Source organism: Sinocyclocheilus rhinocerous, unplaced genomic scaffold, assembly GCF_001515625.1.
Source record: "Sinocyclocheilus rhinocerous isolate Xijiao unplaced genomic scaffold, SAMN03320098_v1.1 scaffold1609, whole genome shotgun sequence".
Taxonomy (NCBI): Eukaryota; Metazoa; Chordata; class Actinopteri; order Cypriniformes; family Cyprinidae; genus Sinocyclocheilus; species Sinocyclocheilus rhinocerous.
The window spans coordinates 406,060-423,408 of record NW_015633539.1 but is presented as its reverse complement, the minus strand read 5'-3'; the positions used below and the strand labels follow the sequence as shown (position 1 = coordinate 423,408).

Sequence of the window (17,349 nt, the reverse complement as noted above, 5' to 3'; positions counted from 1 at the left end):
AAATGCATTTATAGGAATAGAATACAATGAACTTGAACACTGACTGCATTACAATGAACCCTTGAAATGCAATGAGTGATATTTAAGAGATAATATACAGTCAGCCGCTCATTATTGCGACTCTTAGACAATCTATATGGGGGGATGGGGGGCATTAACTATACATATATAAATAAGTGAACATGAAATATTAGAGAAGAATTTGATAATGATATTTAGCTTTCAGTTAAGCCTAGAGTTTCAGCTAATAAAAATAGCCTATTACATCTATTGTGAAAAAAATATACCATTTAGAATAATAATTTAAAAAATAAAACAATGGCAACAACATTAACACTGCAACGATATAACAATAGTAATTTATTATACTATAAATCACTTTATGCAGTGCTGGTATAGTGCGATTGACCAATCAGAATCAAGTATTCCGAAGACTTGCGTATTAAAACTGATTTTTATATCAAGGGAGGGGAAAATACGCGTTTTTGTCAACACTTTTGTACCCTGGCAAAACTGTAGTGGGAAATTAAATGTCTTATATGTGAAGCAGCATATTACTAAAATAGTTTAATTCGTTATTTAGCTACTTTTAATGCACAAAACTTTAACCGTTGACAGTAAATATTTGGGAAACGGTTCCCTTAAGAAATAACGTCTGCACAAAACATTATTTTATCAAGGATGTGAGTCTGCAGTGCACTGGTCTGCAGCGCTGTATGGGGTAACGTTACAGGATGTATGTGATGGCGTGTAATGCATATAACGCTACACAAATCACACGAGCAGTCTGATAGGTGAATGGAACAAAATCTACCGCACTCTTTGTTCAAATGACAAGTACAACAGTTGATCAGAGAAAAAATGACAAGCATGCAAAGAAACAGCCTGTTAAAGGTCTAAATTGTGTGTGTGAACCGATGAAATACCTCTTCACTGAGTCGAACGATCTGATTCATTTTTTCTTCATCTTGTACGAGCTCCCGTAGTTCACTGCTATTGAGGACCCGGTACCCATCTGGGTAAGAGTTCACGTCCCTTTTCTGGGACATTCCGGTCCCCGTGAGGCGCACTAAACAACTCCGTTTGCCAGCCATTTAACTTCCATTTTGCTCACGCTCGGCGCCAAATGTACGTGAACACGGGAGTGGTGCCGGAGACGCTCTCATCGGCATGAAGGCGCACCACTGACTGTTTGCGAAGACAATGCACGCAGAGACTATGGCACACGTTACAGATTCCTCCAGTTCCGCATTCCACCGCCTGGAGGCGCCACGCCGCAGCACTGACAACGTGCCATACATTACACACAAAATACAGAAATCAGTTACATACGGTCAGTGCTGGGGGTAACGCATTACAAGTAACGCGAGTTTACGTGATCAGATTACTTTTTTCAAGTAACTAGTAAAGTAATACATTACTTTTTAATTTAGAAGATAAATTATCTGAGTTACTTTTTCAAATAAGTAACGCCAGTTATTTTGTTTCCCATTTATTGACTGACAGCTCTCCTGTCCCCATGTTGAGGGAAATCAGGAGTGTTGTGTGCGCTGTGTGAACATGATGTTACTGTAGTTCTAGACTAAATTTCAACATGTAGCCTACTTATTCGTCTCACTCGCACAAAAACAGATTCAGTATTTCTCAAAATGAAGAAAAACAGTCAAAAGCAAACTCAGGACATGACGCAAACATGTTAAATAACACAAATATCCTTTATGCATTTAATTCCATTTTATTAACCAATGTCTTTGCTGCTGACCTTCGATGATCAACCATAATAATAAGCAAAAATGACTACTGATAAACATATCATTTGTGTTTCTTTTTTTCTTTTTTTTTTCTGAAGAGAGAAAAATGAGGCCAAGGCAGATAAGAAAAAGTAACGCAAAAGTAATGTAGTGCATTACTTTCCATAAAAAGTAACAAAGTAACGTAATTAGTTACCTTTTAGGAAGTAACGCAATATTGTAAATGCATTACTTTTAAAAGTAACTTTCCCCAACACTGCATAAGGTGGAGATATTATACAATTATTTATACAAAGAATAAATTACAATAAGCCAAGTTCTTTATCTTGTGCAAAAAGACAAACATATTATGTATATATTGTTTATAAGCCTAACATAAATATAATTTTGAGTTTTTCGAAAGAATTTAAGAATTATCTTTAGCTTTTAGCATAGCCTAAGCTTCAGCTATACGAAAAATAGTAGGCTACATTACATGTATTAAGAAAAAAATATATAAAATATAAAAAACAATAGCAACAATATGAACACTGTCTGCAACAATATCAATTTCTATATAATTAATCTGCAACTTTAAGAAGTATGCTGCTGTCCACACAATAGTGAAATATAATTGGCATATTATTTTTATTATACTCCTTTGTTAACTTAAATTTTTTTTATTCTTTTTATTAAGAAGTAGCAGAAGAAGAAGGAATTATTGGACATAAATCGGAATTGTGTAAGTTAAATTTTCCAAACATAAGCCTGAAACCTGCAAAGAACATGTCTGACAAAACATTTCAGTTCAAAAATTAAAAAGAGGAAATAAAAATAAATTATCTTTTGCTTATAGATTTTGCTTAAAACTAAGCCTATATTTACGGCTATTTAATTTTTCAGAGTTGCTATTGTTAACTAAACTCAAGTATTAAAAATCATTTTCATGAATTAAAATTAAGCTTAAAAATCTAAAGAAAATGTCGAAATTTTTACTTGCCAACTAAATGAAATAAAATAGGCAGAGCTAACAGAGCTAATCATTCATTTAACTTAAGTTAACAAACATTTCATATCGTATATTAATTTCCTAGTATTAATATTTTCAGTTTCAAAGGGCTGGGTTTTACACAAGTAAAATTATGTAATTATGGTCATTTTCGCAAAAAAATCTTTTTATTCTAAAAAATATTTGCTAAATTAATAAATTATAAAGTATTATTTAACAACTTTTTGTTGTATGTTTAATTTTTCAATATATATTTCTTATTTCTTTCTTTCAATGTGCTACAGCACGGGCTAAAATGACAACGCGCCTTAATAAACTACAAATCCCGGGATGCAACAGGAAAGTTGTAGTCGTGTAGCGCGATCCTATTGGTGGATTTCTCTGACGACTTTTCTACAACACGGGAAAACATGGCGTCGTTCGCGGGAGATCGCTGGAGGGAAGCGCTGAAGAACCACGATATTTTCAGTAAATTACAAGAAAGGCTTCATTTAGAGCCTCAGGGGACAAGCAAAAGAATAGCCAAGAACCTTACGTTTTGTCTGAACGGTGACCTATTCATATGGGACAGTGTTGAGAGTGTGTTTTACACCACAAACCTGCGACAGCTGAACACCGACGGCGACACAGACACTTCTAAATACCAGGTCAGTGCCTTTGAATAGCGTCTGTCTGGTATGTTTATTTCACTGACTACATGTAAATAGCGAGCGATGTCCCGCAACTCTCCGCAGACTCTGCTGTGCATCAACCCGCCGCTGTTTGAGGTGTGTCAGGTGCTCGTCAGCCCCGCGCAGTATCACGTGGCTCTCATCGGTCAGCGGGGAGCGACTATACTGGAGCTGCCTCAGCGCTGGGGCAAGAGGTCAGAGTTCGAGAGTGGCCGCGTCCAGATCAACTGCAAGTGAGTACGCTACGCTTCAGCTTTAGGAGAGCGGCGTTATTCCACCGTAGTGCCCTTCAGGGTCTTTAGTGTTATGTGTTTCCTTTTTTGCAGGACGATTCCTGTGGCTGAACGTTTCTTCACTAGTTCTCCCTCTGTGACACTCCGACAGGCTGCCTGGTATCCCAGCGAAACTGAGGAGCCTCATCTGGTTTTTCTGACCTCAGATAACACCATCAGGTTGGTATCTGAAATAAATGACTGGCAGAGGTGTTAAAGGGATTGTCTGAACGGTGACCTATTCATATGGGACAGTGTTGAGAGTGTGTTTTACACCACAAACCTGCGACAGCTGAACACCGACGGCGACACAGACACTTCTAAATACCAGGTCAGTGCCTTTGAATAGCGTCTGTCTGGTATGTTTATTTCACTGACTACATGTAAATAGCGAGCGATGTCCCGCAACTCTCCGCAGACTCTGCTGTGCATCAACCCGCCGCTGTTTGAGGTGTGTCAGGTGCTCGTCAGCCCCGCGCAGTATCACGTGGCTCTCATCGGTCAGCGGGGAGCGACTATACTGGAGCTGCCTCAGCGCTGGGGCAAGAGGTCAGAGTTCGAGAGTGGCCGCGTCCAGATCAACTGCAAGTGAGTACGCTACGCTTCAGCTTTAGGAGAGCGGCGTTATTCCACCGTAGTGCCCTTCAGGGTCTTTAGTGTTATGTGTTTCCTTTTTTGCAGGACGATTCCTGTGGCTGAACGTTTCTTCACTAGTTCTCCCTCTGTGACACTCCGACAGGCTGCCTGGTATCCCAGCGAAACTGAGGAGCCTCATCTGGTTTTTCTGACCTCAGATAACACCATCAGGTTGGTATCTGAAATAAATGACTGGCAGAGGTGTTAAAGGGATAGTTCACCCAAAAATGAAAATCCTGTCATCATTTACTCACCCTCGTGTCTTTCCAAATCAATAAGTCTTTGGTTAATCTTTGAAACACAAATTAAGATATTTGTAATGAGACCCGAGAGGTTTCTGTTCCTCCATTGAAAGTCCAGGCAACCAAAACGTAAAAGATCCAATGAAGGTTATAAAGGCATCATAAAACTAATCCATAGTAATCTAGCAGTTTAATCTACCACTTTATATGATGAACAGATTCAATTTAAGGCACATTAAAAGTTATTTTCATATTCTAGGAAAGCTATATATATATATTTTTTTTATTTTTATTTATTTATTTTTTTTTTAATGAATTTAAAAGTATTGGAAATCTGTTAGAAGTTGCATTTCAAACTTTGTAGTGTTGCTAATACAGCGTGTGCTCCCTAGACAGTTACATTTAGAGAACATATGTGACCCTGGACCACAAAACCAGTCCCGCTGGGGTATATTTGTAGCAATAGCCAAAAATACATTGTATGGGTCAAAATTATAGATTTTTCTTTTATGACAAAAATCATTAGGATATTAAGTAAAGATCATGTTCCATGAAGATATTTTGTAAATTTCCTACCGTAAATATATCAACTTAATTTTTGATTAGTAATATGCATTGCTAAGAACTTAATTTGGACAACTTTAAAGGAGATTTTCTCAATATTTTGATTTTTTTGCACCCTCAGATTCCAGATATTCAAATAGTTGTATATCGGCCAAATATTGTCCTATCCTAACAAACCATACATCAATGGAAAGCTTATTTATTCAGCTTTCGGATGATGTATAAATCTCAATTTCGAAAAATTGACCCTTATGACTGGTTTTGTGGTCCAGGGTCACATTTATGTATGCGTTCTCTTCAATTTGTCTTTACTTGGTGTGTAATGTCTTAATTTGACCTTCTTAAAACCTGTGGAAACCATAGTTTTTCAACGTTTTTATAACTTTTTTGGATATCTTAATTTGTGTCTCAAATTTTAAAGTCTTATATGTTTGGAACGACATAAGGTTGTGTAAACGATGACAGAATTTTTGTTTTTAAGTGAAATAGCTCTTTAAAGATCTCTCTCTCTGAACAATAGAATTACTGTTAGTTGTACAAAGAATGTATGTTTTCCACAGACTTTACAATCTTAAGGAGCCACAGTCCCCCGCCAAAGTTTTATCTGTGTCTCAGGTAGACGAGGAAAGCATTGTTCATACAAGAGGGTACGTTTGACTGTTTTCTTCCAAACGATCATTTCATTTTACTAGATGGTATTGCTAGAAGCTATCGGTAATCTGCTTGGATCTAAAAATGAGGTGTTAAGAAATAAATTAACAGATATATTATGGACAAAATAACTGTGTTGTTGTGATGTTGAATTAAAGAAGTCCCGCTCTTTTATAGACGCTCCTATGCAGCATCTCTGGGGGAGACGGCTGTGGCATTTGACTTCGGACCGCTGGCGGATTCTCCTCATCTGAGCGGTCTGCGTATAAAGGCAGAGCTGCTGGTGTATCCACTGTACATTCTGTATGGGAATGGAGAGACGTTTCTGAGCTATATTTCTCTCACACACAGGTAACAAACATGTCTATGACCCTGACATGATGTGATGATTATACTCCTTATTAACAAAAAGTGAAAATCGAAATGATATAAATCCATACAACTGCCGTACAGTATTATTATCTATATAGGTGAATCTCATTTCAGGTCAAAAACAAAAGAAGGAAATGTTATTTTTTTTTTTTTAGTGTTGATATTGTTAACTGAAACTTTACATTTTTATTTTTCATTAACTAAAATAAAGCAGAAATAAAATTACATATATTAGGTGAAAAGTGTAAACTTAAATGGAAATTAGAAATTTTGCTTTGGCAACTAACTGAAATAAAATAATTTAAAATGACTATATAAAACTGAAATAAATATATATTAAAGCTAATTAGAAATAGAAAAAAAACGAATAAAAATGGCAAGTTCAAAGAAAATTATTAAAACTGAATTTGAAAACCAAAAATATAAAAATAAAAGCTAATTCAAAGTATTTAATGTACTAAAAGTAAAAATAATAGTATAAATAATCTTAAAATAAATCCTTTTTTTTTTTTTTGCATTTTGACATTATTGTTATGGCAATTATGGCAGCTTCCCCGAGTTTTGCATTAGTAATGTGAAAAAAAAATCATATGATGTACATATTCAAAATAAAATGGAAACATATTTTGAATATATACATTATAGTATTTATTGTACTGACTTTAAGACTAATAGGAATAAAAAAAATTGTAAAATGTCTGGTCACATTATGGTAATGAGTAAAATGTGTAATAATGTATATAAATGTATAATGAATATTTTTCCTGATGTTAACACAGATGCCTCATTTGCCTTTAATTATTATTTTTAAGTTTTCTGTACTTATTTGCAATGTTCCCTCTAATGTTTTTTCTTGCTGAGCAAAACTTTTTCTCTTTTGGGCGGACATTTCAGCCACTTGAGCAAAAACATTCTTTATACCAACCAGACCTGTATAGCACGCACACAAAAAGTGTAACTTTTAACTTTGTGCTATTTATATTTGATTTGACCCTTAATTTTAGGTTACACTTAAAATAAATTCTTTTTTTTTTTTTTGCATTTTGACATTATTGTTATGGCAATTATGGCAGCTTCCCCGAGTTTTGCATTAGTAATGTGAAAAAAAAATCATATGATGTACATATTCTTATGTACTTTAATTATTATTTTTAAGTTTTCTGTACTTATTTGCAATGTTCCCTCTAATTTTTTTTCTTGCTGAGCAAAACTTTTTCTCTTTTGGGCGGACATTTCAGCCACTTGAGCAAAAACATTCTTTATACCAACCAGACCTGTATAGCGCGCACACAAAAAGTGTAACTTTTAACTTTGTGCTATTTATATTTGATTTGACCCTTAATTTTAGGTTACATGAGAAAACATTTTTTACAGTGCTTTTACCAAAAAATACTAAAAAAAAATCTTAAAATAAAAAAAACAAACACGCAGAACAATTCACTTCTTTATAATAATATAATATAATATGAAAAAATGGAGTTATTGCTCATGAATTCCCTTTTTGAGGTCAATTATTTATTAGGCTTATAATTATATAATATAGTATAGTATAATATAAAAAAAAAACATTTTCAATAAATATTTTCAAAAATGTGAACTCTTACATAGTTATCTAACATCCCCATGTATTAGAGCTTTCCCAGCTCTCATTTGTTGTGGATGTATATCCTTTTTAGTTCCTTGTCACAATTAATGATTTCTTAATGTGAAGCCTGTCAAGAGAGCTGCTCCATTGATCTTCCGTCTTTCTCTTAGTGTCAGTAATTTAGGGAAGCCGATGGGCCCATTACCCATGTACCCCGCAGCAGAAGATAACTATGGCTATGACGCGTGTGCTGTGCTCTGCCTGCCTTGTGTGCCAAACATCCTGGTTATTGCCACTGAATCAGGAATGCTGTACCACTGTGTGGTGCTGGAGGCAGAGGAAGAGGAGGATGGCGGAGTAAGACAGACAGAATTCAGTCATTCCATCCCACAGTTCATCAAATGCAGCTTGTCCAGTGTGCGAGATGCTGAGCCCCTGTGTTTCTGTGCATTCAGGCTGTAGAGAGATGGTCCAGAGGCTCAGAGACGGTGCCTTCGCTTTATGTGTTTGAGTGTGTGGAGCTGGAACTGACACTCAAACTGGCTGCTGGGGAGGAGGAAGAGGAGATTACAGAGTCAGATTTCACCTGTCCAATCAGATTACACCGAGGTGACACAAGCACTCACCACACACAGAGACTACATCCTAATTTAAATACTTATATTACATCGTAATATGTACTTTGATGGTGATGAGAATCAAATTGCTTTTGGGTATGTAGTAGTATGTCATAAAATTATACAGGGCTTCTGCGGGGCATTGAAAAGAAATAAAAGTCATTAAATGGATTTAGCGAACATTAAGGCCTTAAATAGCATTAAAAATAATTAAATTGTATTCCTACAGGCATTAAAAGTTTTTAGATGGTTTTGAAGAAAAATAATATTAACAAGTTTATTTTGAATGTAGCCTTCATAATTAATAAGCTAACTTTTTAAAGTTGGAAAGAAATGGGGAAGTGCAACTGAGCAATTTTGGCGAGAATGATTCCGATTTTATTACATTCAGTGTAAATGATGATTGATAATGAATAATGTATTGACAGTAACAAGGCCACGCAAGTCTGTGTGTGAGAGAGAGACTCTCGTGGAGAAATCAAAACAAATTTTTTGTTTAAAACATATGATATAACCTTGTTAAGCAACATGAGACGGCCAAGAGAGTGCTGTTTCCAGAATATCAGCACGATTACAGATTTGACATTGATTTTATTTATTCAATAAACAAGTAGTTAACATTAGGTGACTTACACACAGCGGTGTTTCATGACGGAATGATTCAGTGTTTTTGAATTAATCATTCAAGTCAATGATTCAGTGATCCATTCATAAAGACAGGCACTTGCTTCATTCTTTAATGAATCAGCCGTCTGAACGAATCTGTTGAACTAGGGCTGGGTGGTATGACGTTATATATAGTTACCGCGGAATAAAGTGTCTATCGTTAGAGATTTAGCTATAACGTGTATTCAGCGGTGTGCAAATATATCTGCTTAAACGTTATATTCACCTTTGAGTGATAAGGAAACATGCATGAATGAGGAAATAAAGAGTGACGCACTTGATCGAGTTATTAAGTGCAATAACCAGTGAAAAAGAACTCAATGCGGTGCCCGCGCTGACTGACACACACAAAGCACAACTCAGAAAGCGCCTCTCTCAGACAGCATGCGATCGCGAAAACAGATCTCTTTCCTGTTTTATTGTGCTTGAATGGTCAAATACGCACACAGTTATGTCATAATACCCGTCGTGTGGAGTATTCAAGTAAACACAGTCGGTTAGGTGTTAATTAAATGTAAACAGTTGGGTGAAAACCGGATGTGTTTCAGTATATTGGCTTGGTCTTAAAGGGACAGCAGCCTTATTTACCTGCTGCTGTCTGTCATTATTAATGTTAATCATGTTTGATTGATGCAGTGTTTTATTTATACAATTTATTTTCTCATACCGTGAAATAAGATTTTGGTCATATCGCCCACCCCTATGTTGAACTAATGACTCAAATGTTGACTCAAATAAACAGTCACTTGGCGCCACCTACTGGCGGTTTACTCTCCTATTTTAAAAAATATTGTAAAAACCACAAGGTTTTTTTTTTCTTATTCAACAAGGACACATTAAATTGATCAAAAGTGACAGTAAAAACATTTATAATGTCACAAAAGATTTTATTTCAAATAAATGCTGTTATTTTGAACTTTTCAAAGAACTTATTCATCAAAGAATCCACAAATTTGTGGTTTCCACAAAAATATGAAGCAGCACAAATGCTTTCAACATTGATAATAATCAGAAATAAAAATGTGTTCAATATTGATAAGAACCAATATTAATGATTAAGCGCCAATAATCATAACAGAGCAGCAAATCAACATATAAGAATGATTTCTGAAGGATCATGTGACACCGAAAGACTGGAGTAATGATGCTGAAAATTCAGCTTTGATCACAGCAATCAATTAGATTTTAAAATGTATTCACATAGATTTTTTTTTTTAAATTGAAATAATATTTCTCAATATTACTATTACTGCAGCCTTGGTGAGCAGAAGACACTTTTTTCAAAAACATTAAAAGACCTGTAGCGTGTGTAAAATTGTAATCTATTGACAGCCCATATACGTATATATATATATATATATATATATATCAAAAAATGCTGCTTAATAATTTTGTGGAAACTGTGATATATTTTTTTCTGAATTCTTTGGTGATTGGAAAGTATACAATTTATTTGTGTTTTGTAATATTACAAATGTTGTTACTGTCATTTTTTTAAAATAATTTAATGCACCCTTGCTGAATAAAAGTATGAATTTTTGTCCAAAACCTTCTGTTTCAGACCCTCTGTGTCAGCACAGGTACCACTGCACACATGAGGCCGGTGTACACAGTGTAGGACTCATCTGGTTCAAAAAACTACACAAGTTTCTGGAGTCTGGTGAGTATAACCTTTACTTGCAACATTTAAATATTTACGATTACAGAGTTTGAAGAACTCAGTTTGTGTGTTTTATGTGCAGATGAGGAGGATAAAGACAGTCTGCAGGAGCTGGCAGCAGAGCAGCGCTGCATAGTGGAGCACATCCTGTGCACCAGACCTCTCGCTAACAGGTAGAAGAACGCTCACAGGAAGCGACCGTTAAAGCTAAAACCCAGATCTCTTGTAAACAAAAGCCCAATTTGCAGATGTTTAAGAAAACCTTAAGGGACGATGAGTAAGCGCCGTAGATTACTGGTGCTTATTAAAATTCTCCTCTTGTATGATCTCTCTCTCAGTTTGCCGGCTCCTGTTCGTGGGTTTTGGATAGTGTCAGACCTGTCCCTGGGAGCCACCATGATCTGCATCACGAGTACCTACGAGTGTCTCCTGCTCCCTCTGCTGTATGTGACAAGCACACTCCTGGCTCTTTCCCTCTTTATTAGTCAGGGTTTCCCAAATGGATGTTTGTGAGGGAATTTCAGGGGCTGTGTTAGTTGATGAAAAGCTAATGAATTATATTGAACGTAAAATTAAAATAAATAAATGAGGTGCACGATTTTCGTAATATAGCTTAATGCAATTATCAAATCAAAGACTGCAGTTTAATTAAACAACTGTCTGATGTGCTGCTTGTTTCTGAGTGAAGCATTCAGTTTATTTCAGTATAATTATCAGGGCCTGTATTCATGAAAATTCTTAGTGCAAAGAGTTGCTCCTAGTGACAAAATTATAAGAAAATTACAGATTAGATTATTACGCTACAGATTAGATTGTGCAGGGATCATGTTTGCGACCGATCTTATTGGAGGCACCACAAAATCTCTCTCTCTCTCTCTCTCTCTCTCTCTCTCTCTATATATATATATATATGTGTGTGTGTGTGTGTGTGTGTGATTAAGGTAAAATAGGAAATAAAAAAGACCCTATTTAAGAGTGCTCTTATTTTATTTTTTTTTCTTCTTGGACAACCAATCACAGTCTTCCAAAGATTGTGTCATACCTAGCAACGGGGTCAGCCCCGCCTCCTCACTAAGATGAAAGTTTTTGTCTTTTCCTCGCTCGGAGTTGCTCTCAGATTGGTCCTGAATCACTCTTAAGATAAGATTCCTAGTTAGACATTTTTAAGCTAAATTAGGAGCTCTCTGAGAGGATTCTTAGAAGCTTTAAGAATACCGGCCTAGATTATTATTTTTTTAATATTTTATTTAAAAAAAAAAAAAGCATTTGATTTCTGTCAACATTGTATTTGTCTTCATTTGTATAATTAGTGTTAAATCATACTAATAATAATAATTGTCAACATCAGATAATATGCAAATATGTTGTTAAATTATTGAAATACTAACTTAAAATCTCAGGGGTTGCTTCAAGTAAATATTTTACGGGGTTTATATATTTTAAGGGGTTCAGCTGACAAAAACGTTTGGGAATCCTTGTGTTAGATTATAGTTTAAAGTAAATTACTTGCTATCTGTTTTTTATGATTTTATCTGATTATATAAGATTTTCTTTTTAAATGTCCGATTAGAAGCTCTATTCGTCCACCGTCCCCTCCATTGCTCTGCTCTCATCCGGGGGCGGGGTCAGGAAGCTCTCCTCTGCGTGGATTGGCTGAAGACTCCTTTGAACAGCATATTCGCAACATCCTGGCACGCAGCTCAACCAATCCATTAATGCTGAGGTAAAATGTGACTGCTTATATTAAGTTTCATTTTTTAAAAGCAGCTAAAACTAACTTAAGATGGTTTTACATGGTTCTAAATGATTGATCACCTGCACTATCTGCTGGAAGACCTGGTCTTGACCTGCTAGATCATCCTGGTCTAACCCGTTAGGGCTGGTAGACCATCTTGAACCAGCAACAAACCACCTACCATTTTCAATAATGCAGCTTAAGCACATCAAAATGTTTTATTGCATTATATTACACTGGTTTGTAATATAAAGCTTTATGAATGGACATTACCGAGGCTGTTACGTTCTTTTTTTTTAATTATTTGTACAAAGTTTGTAAAATTGTCTGGTGTTTTGTGTGTGTATTTTAGGGCGGGTGATAAGGACTCGTCTCCTCCTCCTCCAGAATGTCTGCAGCTGTTGAGCAGAGCCACACAAGTGTTCAGAGAGGAGTACATCCTCAAACTGGGCCTGGCTCATGAAGAAATGCAGAGAAGGTACAAGATATAATGGTTTTAGGTCAATTTTATTAACAGCTGATATTACTGAAAATTATTTTAATGAGCAGTAGTGTACATCTAAATATGCTTAAGGGTGTGGGGTCACTATTTTTTTCTTAGCGTGTGTGTGTGTGTGTGTATAAAAATCTATATTTATCAAGGATGCAGTAAAACCTATTGTTTTTTTTAGAATCGTCAATTTTATTAACAGCTGATATTACTGAAAATTATTTTAATGAGCAGTAGTGTACATCTAAATATGCTTAAGGGTGTGGGGTCACTATTTTTTTCTTAGCGTGTGTGTGTGTGTGTGTATAAAAATCTATATCAAGGATGCAGTAAAACATTGTTTTTTTTAGAATAATTTTTTTTTTTCATTATGACCGTTTATAGAAAAAACAGGCTCATCTTCCACAATCAGATCAATATTGTACAATAAATAAACTGCAAATATGTAAAGCATGTGTAATATAAAACTGTAAATAGAATAGAAAATTAGAAGTTAGGAATAGAAGTTTGGGCTCAGTAAGATTTATTTATTCTAAAATTAATACTTTTATTCAGCAAGGATGCATTAAATTTATCAAAAGTGACTAAAAATTTGTAAAAAGTTACAGAATATTTCTATTTCAAATAACTGCTGTTCTTTTAAACTTTATATTCATCAAAGAATCCTGAAAAAAAGTATCACACTTTCCACAAAAATATTAGGCAGCCCAACTGTTTTCAACTTTAGTGACAGTAAAAATTTGTAAAAAGTTACAGAATATTTCTATTTCAAATAACTGCTGTTCTTTTAAACTTTATATTCATCAAAGAATCCTGAAAAAAAGTATCACACTTTCCACAAAAATATTAGGCAGCCCAACTGTTTTCAACTTTAATAATGAATGTTTCTTGAGCTGCAAATCAGCATATTAGAATGATTTCTGAACACTTAAGGCTCACTGAAAATTCAGCTTTGCCATTACACAAATAAATTAAATTTAAAAAAATGTTAAAACGGTTGTTTTATAATGTATTATTTCAACATTTTTACTGTATTTTGATCAAATAAATGTAGCTTTGGTGAACAAAGGTGACTTCTTTTAAAAACTTTAAAAAAAAAAAAAATCTTGCTGCCCCAAACTTTTGAATGATAGTATATAAATGTACTGTAGTATTTCCATTTGCACTATGGTATCAATGCAGTTCTATTTTCCAGTCATAGCACTTAATGCTCTAATTTAAATCTGAATATGAATTATGCTCAGTGGAGTATAAAAGTAACTATAGTTTTGTTCTACATAAACAGCTTAATATAAAATTTCATCATTAGTAGTGTGAAATTGTTGCAGTCCATGTAACAACAGCTGTGATAATTCATTACATTATTGTCCCCTTTTCAGAGTAAAGCTCCTGACCAGCCAGAAGAATAAGCAGCTGGAGGATCTTGCTCTTTGTAGAGAAGAGAGGTGACCACAGCATTGCCTGAATAACACTAATCACAACCACACATAAATAAACACATTTAGCTCAGTTGAGTCGCTGGGAAGAACTAAATGTATGAGTACTACAAATAGAGCAAAACCTCATGTTATTATAGTGTAGTATAATAATATGTAGTGTGGTAGACAGTGGAAATATATGAGTGGGCTCAGAACAAAAGTGTCATTAATGCTGTGGTTTACTGCGGTAGGTGCCTATGCTAAAGATGTGGTGGTGTGTTGTAGAAAAAGCCTGAGGGAGGCTGCGGAGCGGCTGGCTGATAAATATGAAGATGCCAAGTATCATCAGGAAGCCATCATGAACAGGTTCACCTTTCTTTGAATTTAGTTAAATAGAAATATTTTGAAATGGGCATGTTTTTCTGAACTTTCTGAACTCAAAACGTCCTCTTCAGTTAAAAAAATAATGAGAAAGGAACTGCAGACCATCCACGATCAGCTCCGTCACCTTGACAACGGCATTAAACAGGTCTGTTTAATGCTGTTGTCAGTCTTATATTTACGCTGCTTCACTGTGTATCCTAGTTAAAGCCTAGTTTGTTTTGGCAGTGTTCTTCTGTTGCCATGAGCAGCGCAGATGTATGTCATTTCCCCGGTGTCATTGTGTGCTGTAATGTGTTGTTAGGTGAACATGAAGAAGGAATATCAGAAGAAGCAGATGAATACAGGAGCATCTCCGGCTCGCTCCAGTCTCACACTTAATGCCCACCAGAGGAAGTGTGTCCAGGGAGTGCTGAAAGAACAGTATGTACAGAGAGTTACCACCTGCTTTCACTTCACACATACACCAAAGCACCAAATGCCAGTGCTAGTATGCACCATTCATACTGTAAAGTGATAAGCATGTATTAGACAACGCTTTACAGAGGTCTGTTGTTGGACCATGACCATCTCTTATCTCTGTGTGATCAGGCCATATTATACCCACAACCAAAAGAAAAATAGAAATTACACATTGTTTTTTTTAGAACCATGACAGTGTTCTACAAGACTGCAAAAACAGAATTGTCTGGAGCTAATCTGTTACTGTTACACAGAAGAAAATCCCTGTTACTGTTACACAGTAGACTCATTCCTGTTACTGTTATGCAAAAAAAAAATCCCAGTTACTGTTACGCAGAAGAGTCATTCCTGTTACTTTTACACACAAAAAAATCCCAGTTACTGTTACGCAGAAGAGTCATTCCTGTTACTTTTACACACAAAAAATCCCAGTTACTGTTACACAGAGGAGTCATTCCTGTTACTTTTACACAAAAAAATCCCAGTTACTGTTACGCAGAAGAGTCATTCCTGTTGCTTTTACACACAAAAAATCCCAGTTACTGTTACAATATAGACTCATTCCTGTTACTATTATGCAAAAAAACGAATCCCTGTTACTGACGATGCATTCCGATAATCTCAGAATCGATCCACGAATCGCGATGCATCGATTTATTGTCCCAGCCCTAGTTACGGTTACACAGAAGACTCATTCCTGTTACGCAAAAAACAAATCCGTTACTTTTACACATTAGACTCATTCCTGTTACTGTTACGCAAAAAGAAACCCATCCCTGTTATCATTACCCAAAAGTCTCATCCGTTACTCTTATGCAAAAAACAAAAACCCTGTTACTTTTACACAGAAGACTCATTCCTGTTACTGTTACGCAAAAAGAAACCCATCCCTGTTATCATTACCCAAAAGTCTCATCCGTTACTGTTATGCAAAAAAAAAAACCCTGTTACTTTTTTGCACAGTAGACTCATTCCTGTTACGCAAAAAAAAAAAAAAAATCCCCGTTGTTTCACAGAAGACTCATTCCTGTTAGTTCCATAAAAAATACAAATCCCTGTTGCTGTTACACAGAAGACTCGTTCCTGTTACGCAAAAATTAATCCGTTATTGTTACACAGAATGCTCATTCATGTTACGCAAAAAACACATCACTGTTACACAAGACTCATTCCTGTTACTGTTATGCGGAAAAAAAAATCCTGTTACTGTTACACAGTAGACTCATTCCTGTTAATGTTATGCAAACATTGTTAGTGTTACCCAAAAGTCTCATCCGTTACTGTTATGCAAAAAATAAACAAATCCGTTACTGCCACAAAAAAACTGTTACCATAAATTTTGACTAATAACGATGAATTTTTCATATTGACTGAAAACTTTTTTTTTTCTGATTTGGCTTATGTCAATTTGAACTTTTTCTCATAATTATGACTGTCAACTGACTTTTTATTTCATGGTGACATTTTTCTCAATTTCGATTAATGTAAATTATAATTTGTATGTCATCATTTTGATTTACCAAAGCATGACTCACATTTATGTGTTGGAAATTATATTACACTGCGTTAAATGTAAACATTAAAACATCAAATGCTTTAAAAACAATGTATAACTAAAGTCTTAAACATTATACATGTTGACATGAGATTAATACGATATTGGGAAGGGGATGAAAAAGGGAAATGGATCGGCTACTGACTACAAAGCCACATAAAACTTAAGTTTCAGATTGTTTTATTATATAGATATGTACAGGGATATGTTCACAGTACAGTATATAAATCTGCAAGGGCTTCTGCATTTGCAACAGCATGCAAAGAACAGAAATATAACCATTGTTATTGTGAAAGTATCTGAACTATCCCTCTTCACAAACCCAGTACAAATGACTGTCATGAATTATAACTTATACTGACTGGAGAAAAGTCTATTTAAAACAATTTTCATTAAAAACGGTAGTCTCCTTGCCCCACATCAGTTATTAGAGTTCAAGCAGTGTCTGCTAATGAAAAATGTAGTTCCTAAAATACTCTGTCAAAACCACTGAAGTGAAACGCTTCTGTTGCTCTAATGAAACATGAAGCCATTGCAGTAGCAATTACATGAAGCTTACGTGTGTTTGCACAGGAACATGTGAGCGTTATGAAGTGCAACTTACAGATAATAAAATCAAACAACACCACAACA

The 17,349-nt window shown here is 35.2% G+C and overlaps 2 protein-coding genes across 2 annotated transcripts in view; one reads left to right on the top strand and one right to left on the bottom strand.

Moving 5' to 3' along the window:
• Positions 1-1,277, bottom strand: part of LOC107744342 (vacuolar protein sorting-associated protein 37D-like) — a 38,915-nt gene extending 37,638 nt beyond the window's left edge. Inside the window, exon 1 of the mRNA XM_016557922.1 lies at positions 927-1,277. Coding sequence (XP_016413408.1) covers positions 927-1,094 — 168 coding nt within the window. The 5' untranslated portion in view covers positions 1,095-1,277. The remainder of the gene's footprint in view (positions 1-926) is intronic.
• A 1,842-nt stretch (positions 1,278-3,119) lies between these two features.
• Positions 3,120-14,726, top strand: LOC107744326 (nuclear pore complex protein Nup88-like). The gene is made up of 14 exons (XM_016557903.1): positions 3,120-3,386; positions 3,474-3,643; positions 3,737-3,862; positions 5,685-5,771; positions 5,953-6,126; positions 7,903-8,089; positions 8,188-8,341; positions 10,577-10,675; positions 10,758-10,848; positions 11,014-11,118; positions 12,246-12,398; positions 12,763-12,888; positions 14,280-14,345; positions 14,604-14,726. Exons 1-14 carry the CDS (start codon positions 3,150-3,152, stop codon positions 14,698-14,700), a joined length of 1,872 nt encoding a protein of 623 aa, XP_016413389.1. The 5' UTR covers positions 3,120-3,149; the 3' UTR covers positions 14,701-14,726.
• Positions 14,727-17,349: the final 2,623 nt, after the last annotated feature.

What these genes read in the sequence shown, in the direction of transcription:
- LOC107744326 (XM_016557903.1), top strand. Translation starts at nt 3,150, where the DNA reads ATGGCGTCGTTCGCGGGAGATCGCTGGAGGGAAGCGCTGAAGAACCAC. An exon ending in TATATTTCTCTCACACACAG is followed by an intron (nt 6,127 to 7,902) that starts GTAACAAACATG and finishes TCTTTCTCTTAG; the next exon opens with TGTCAGTAATTTAGGGAAGC. An exon ending in TGTCTCCTGCTCCCTCTGCT is followed by an intron (nt 11,119 to 12,245) that starts GTATGTGACAAG and finishes ATGTCCGATTAG; the next exon opens with AAGCTCTATTCGTCCACCGT.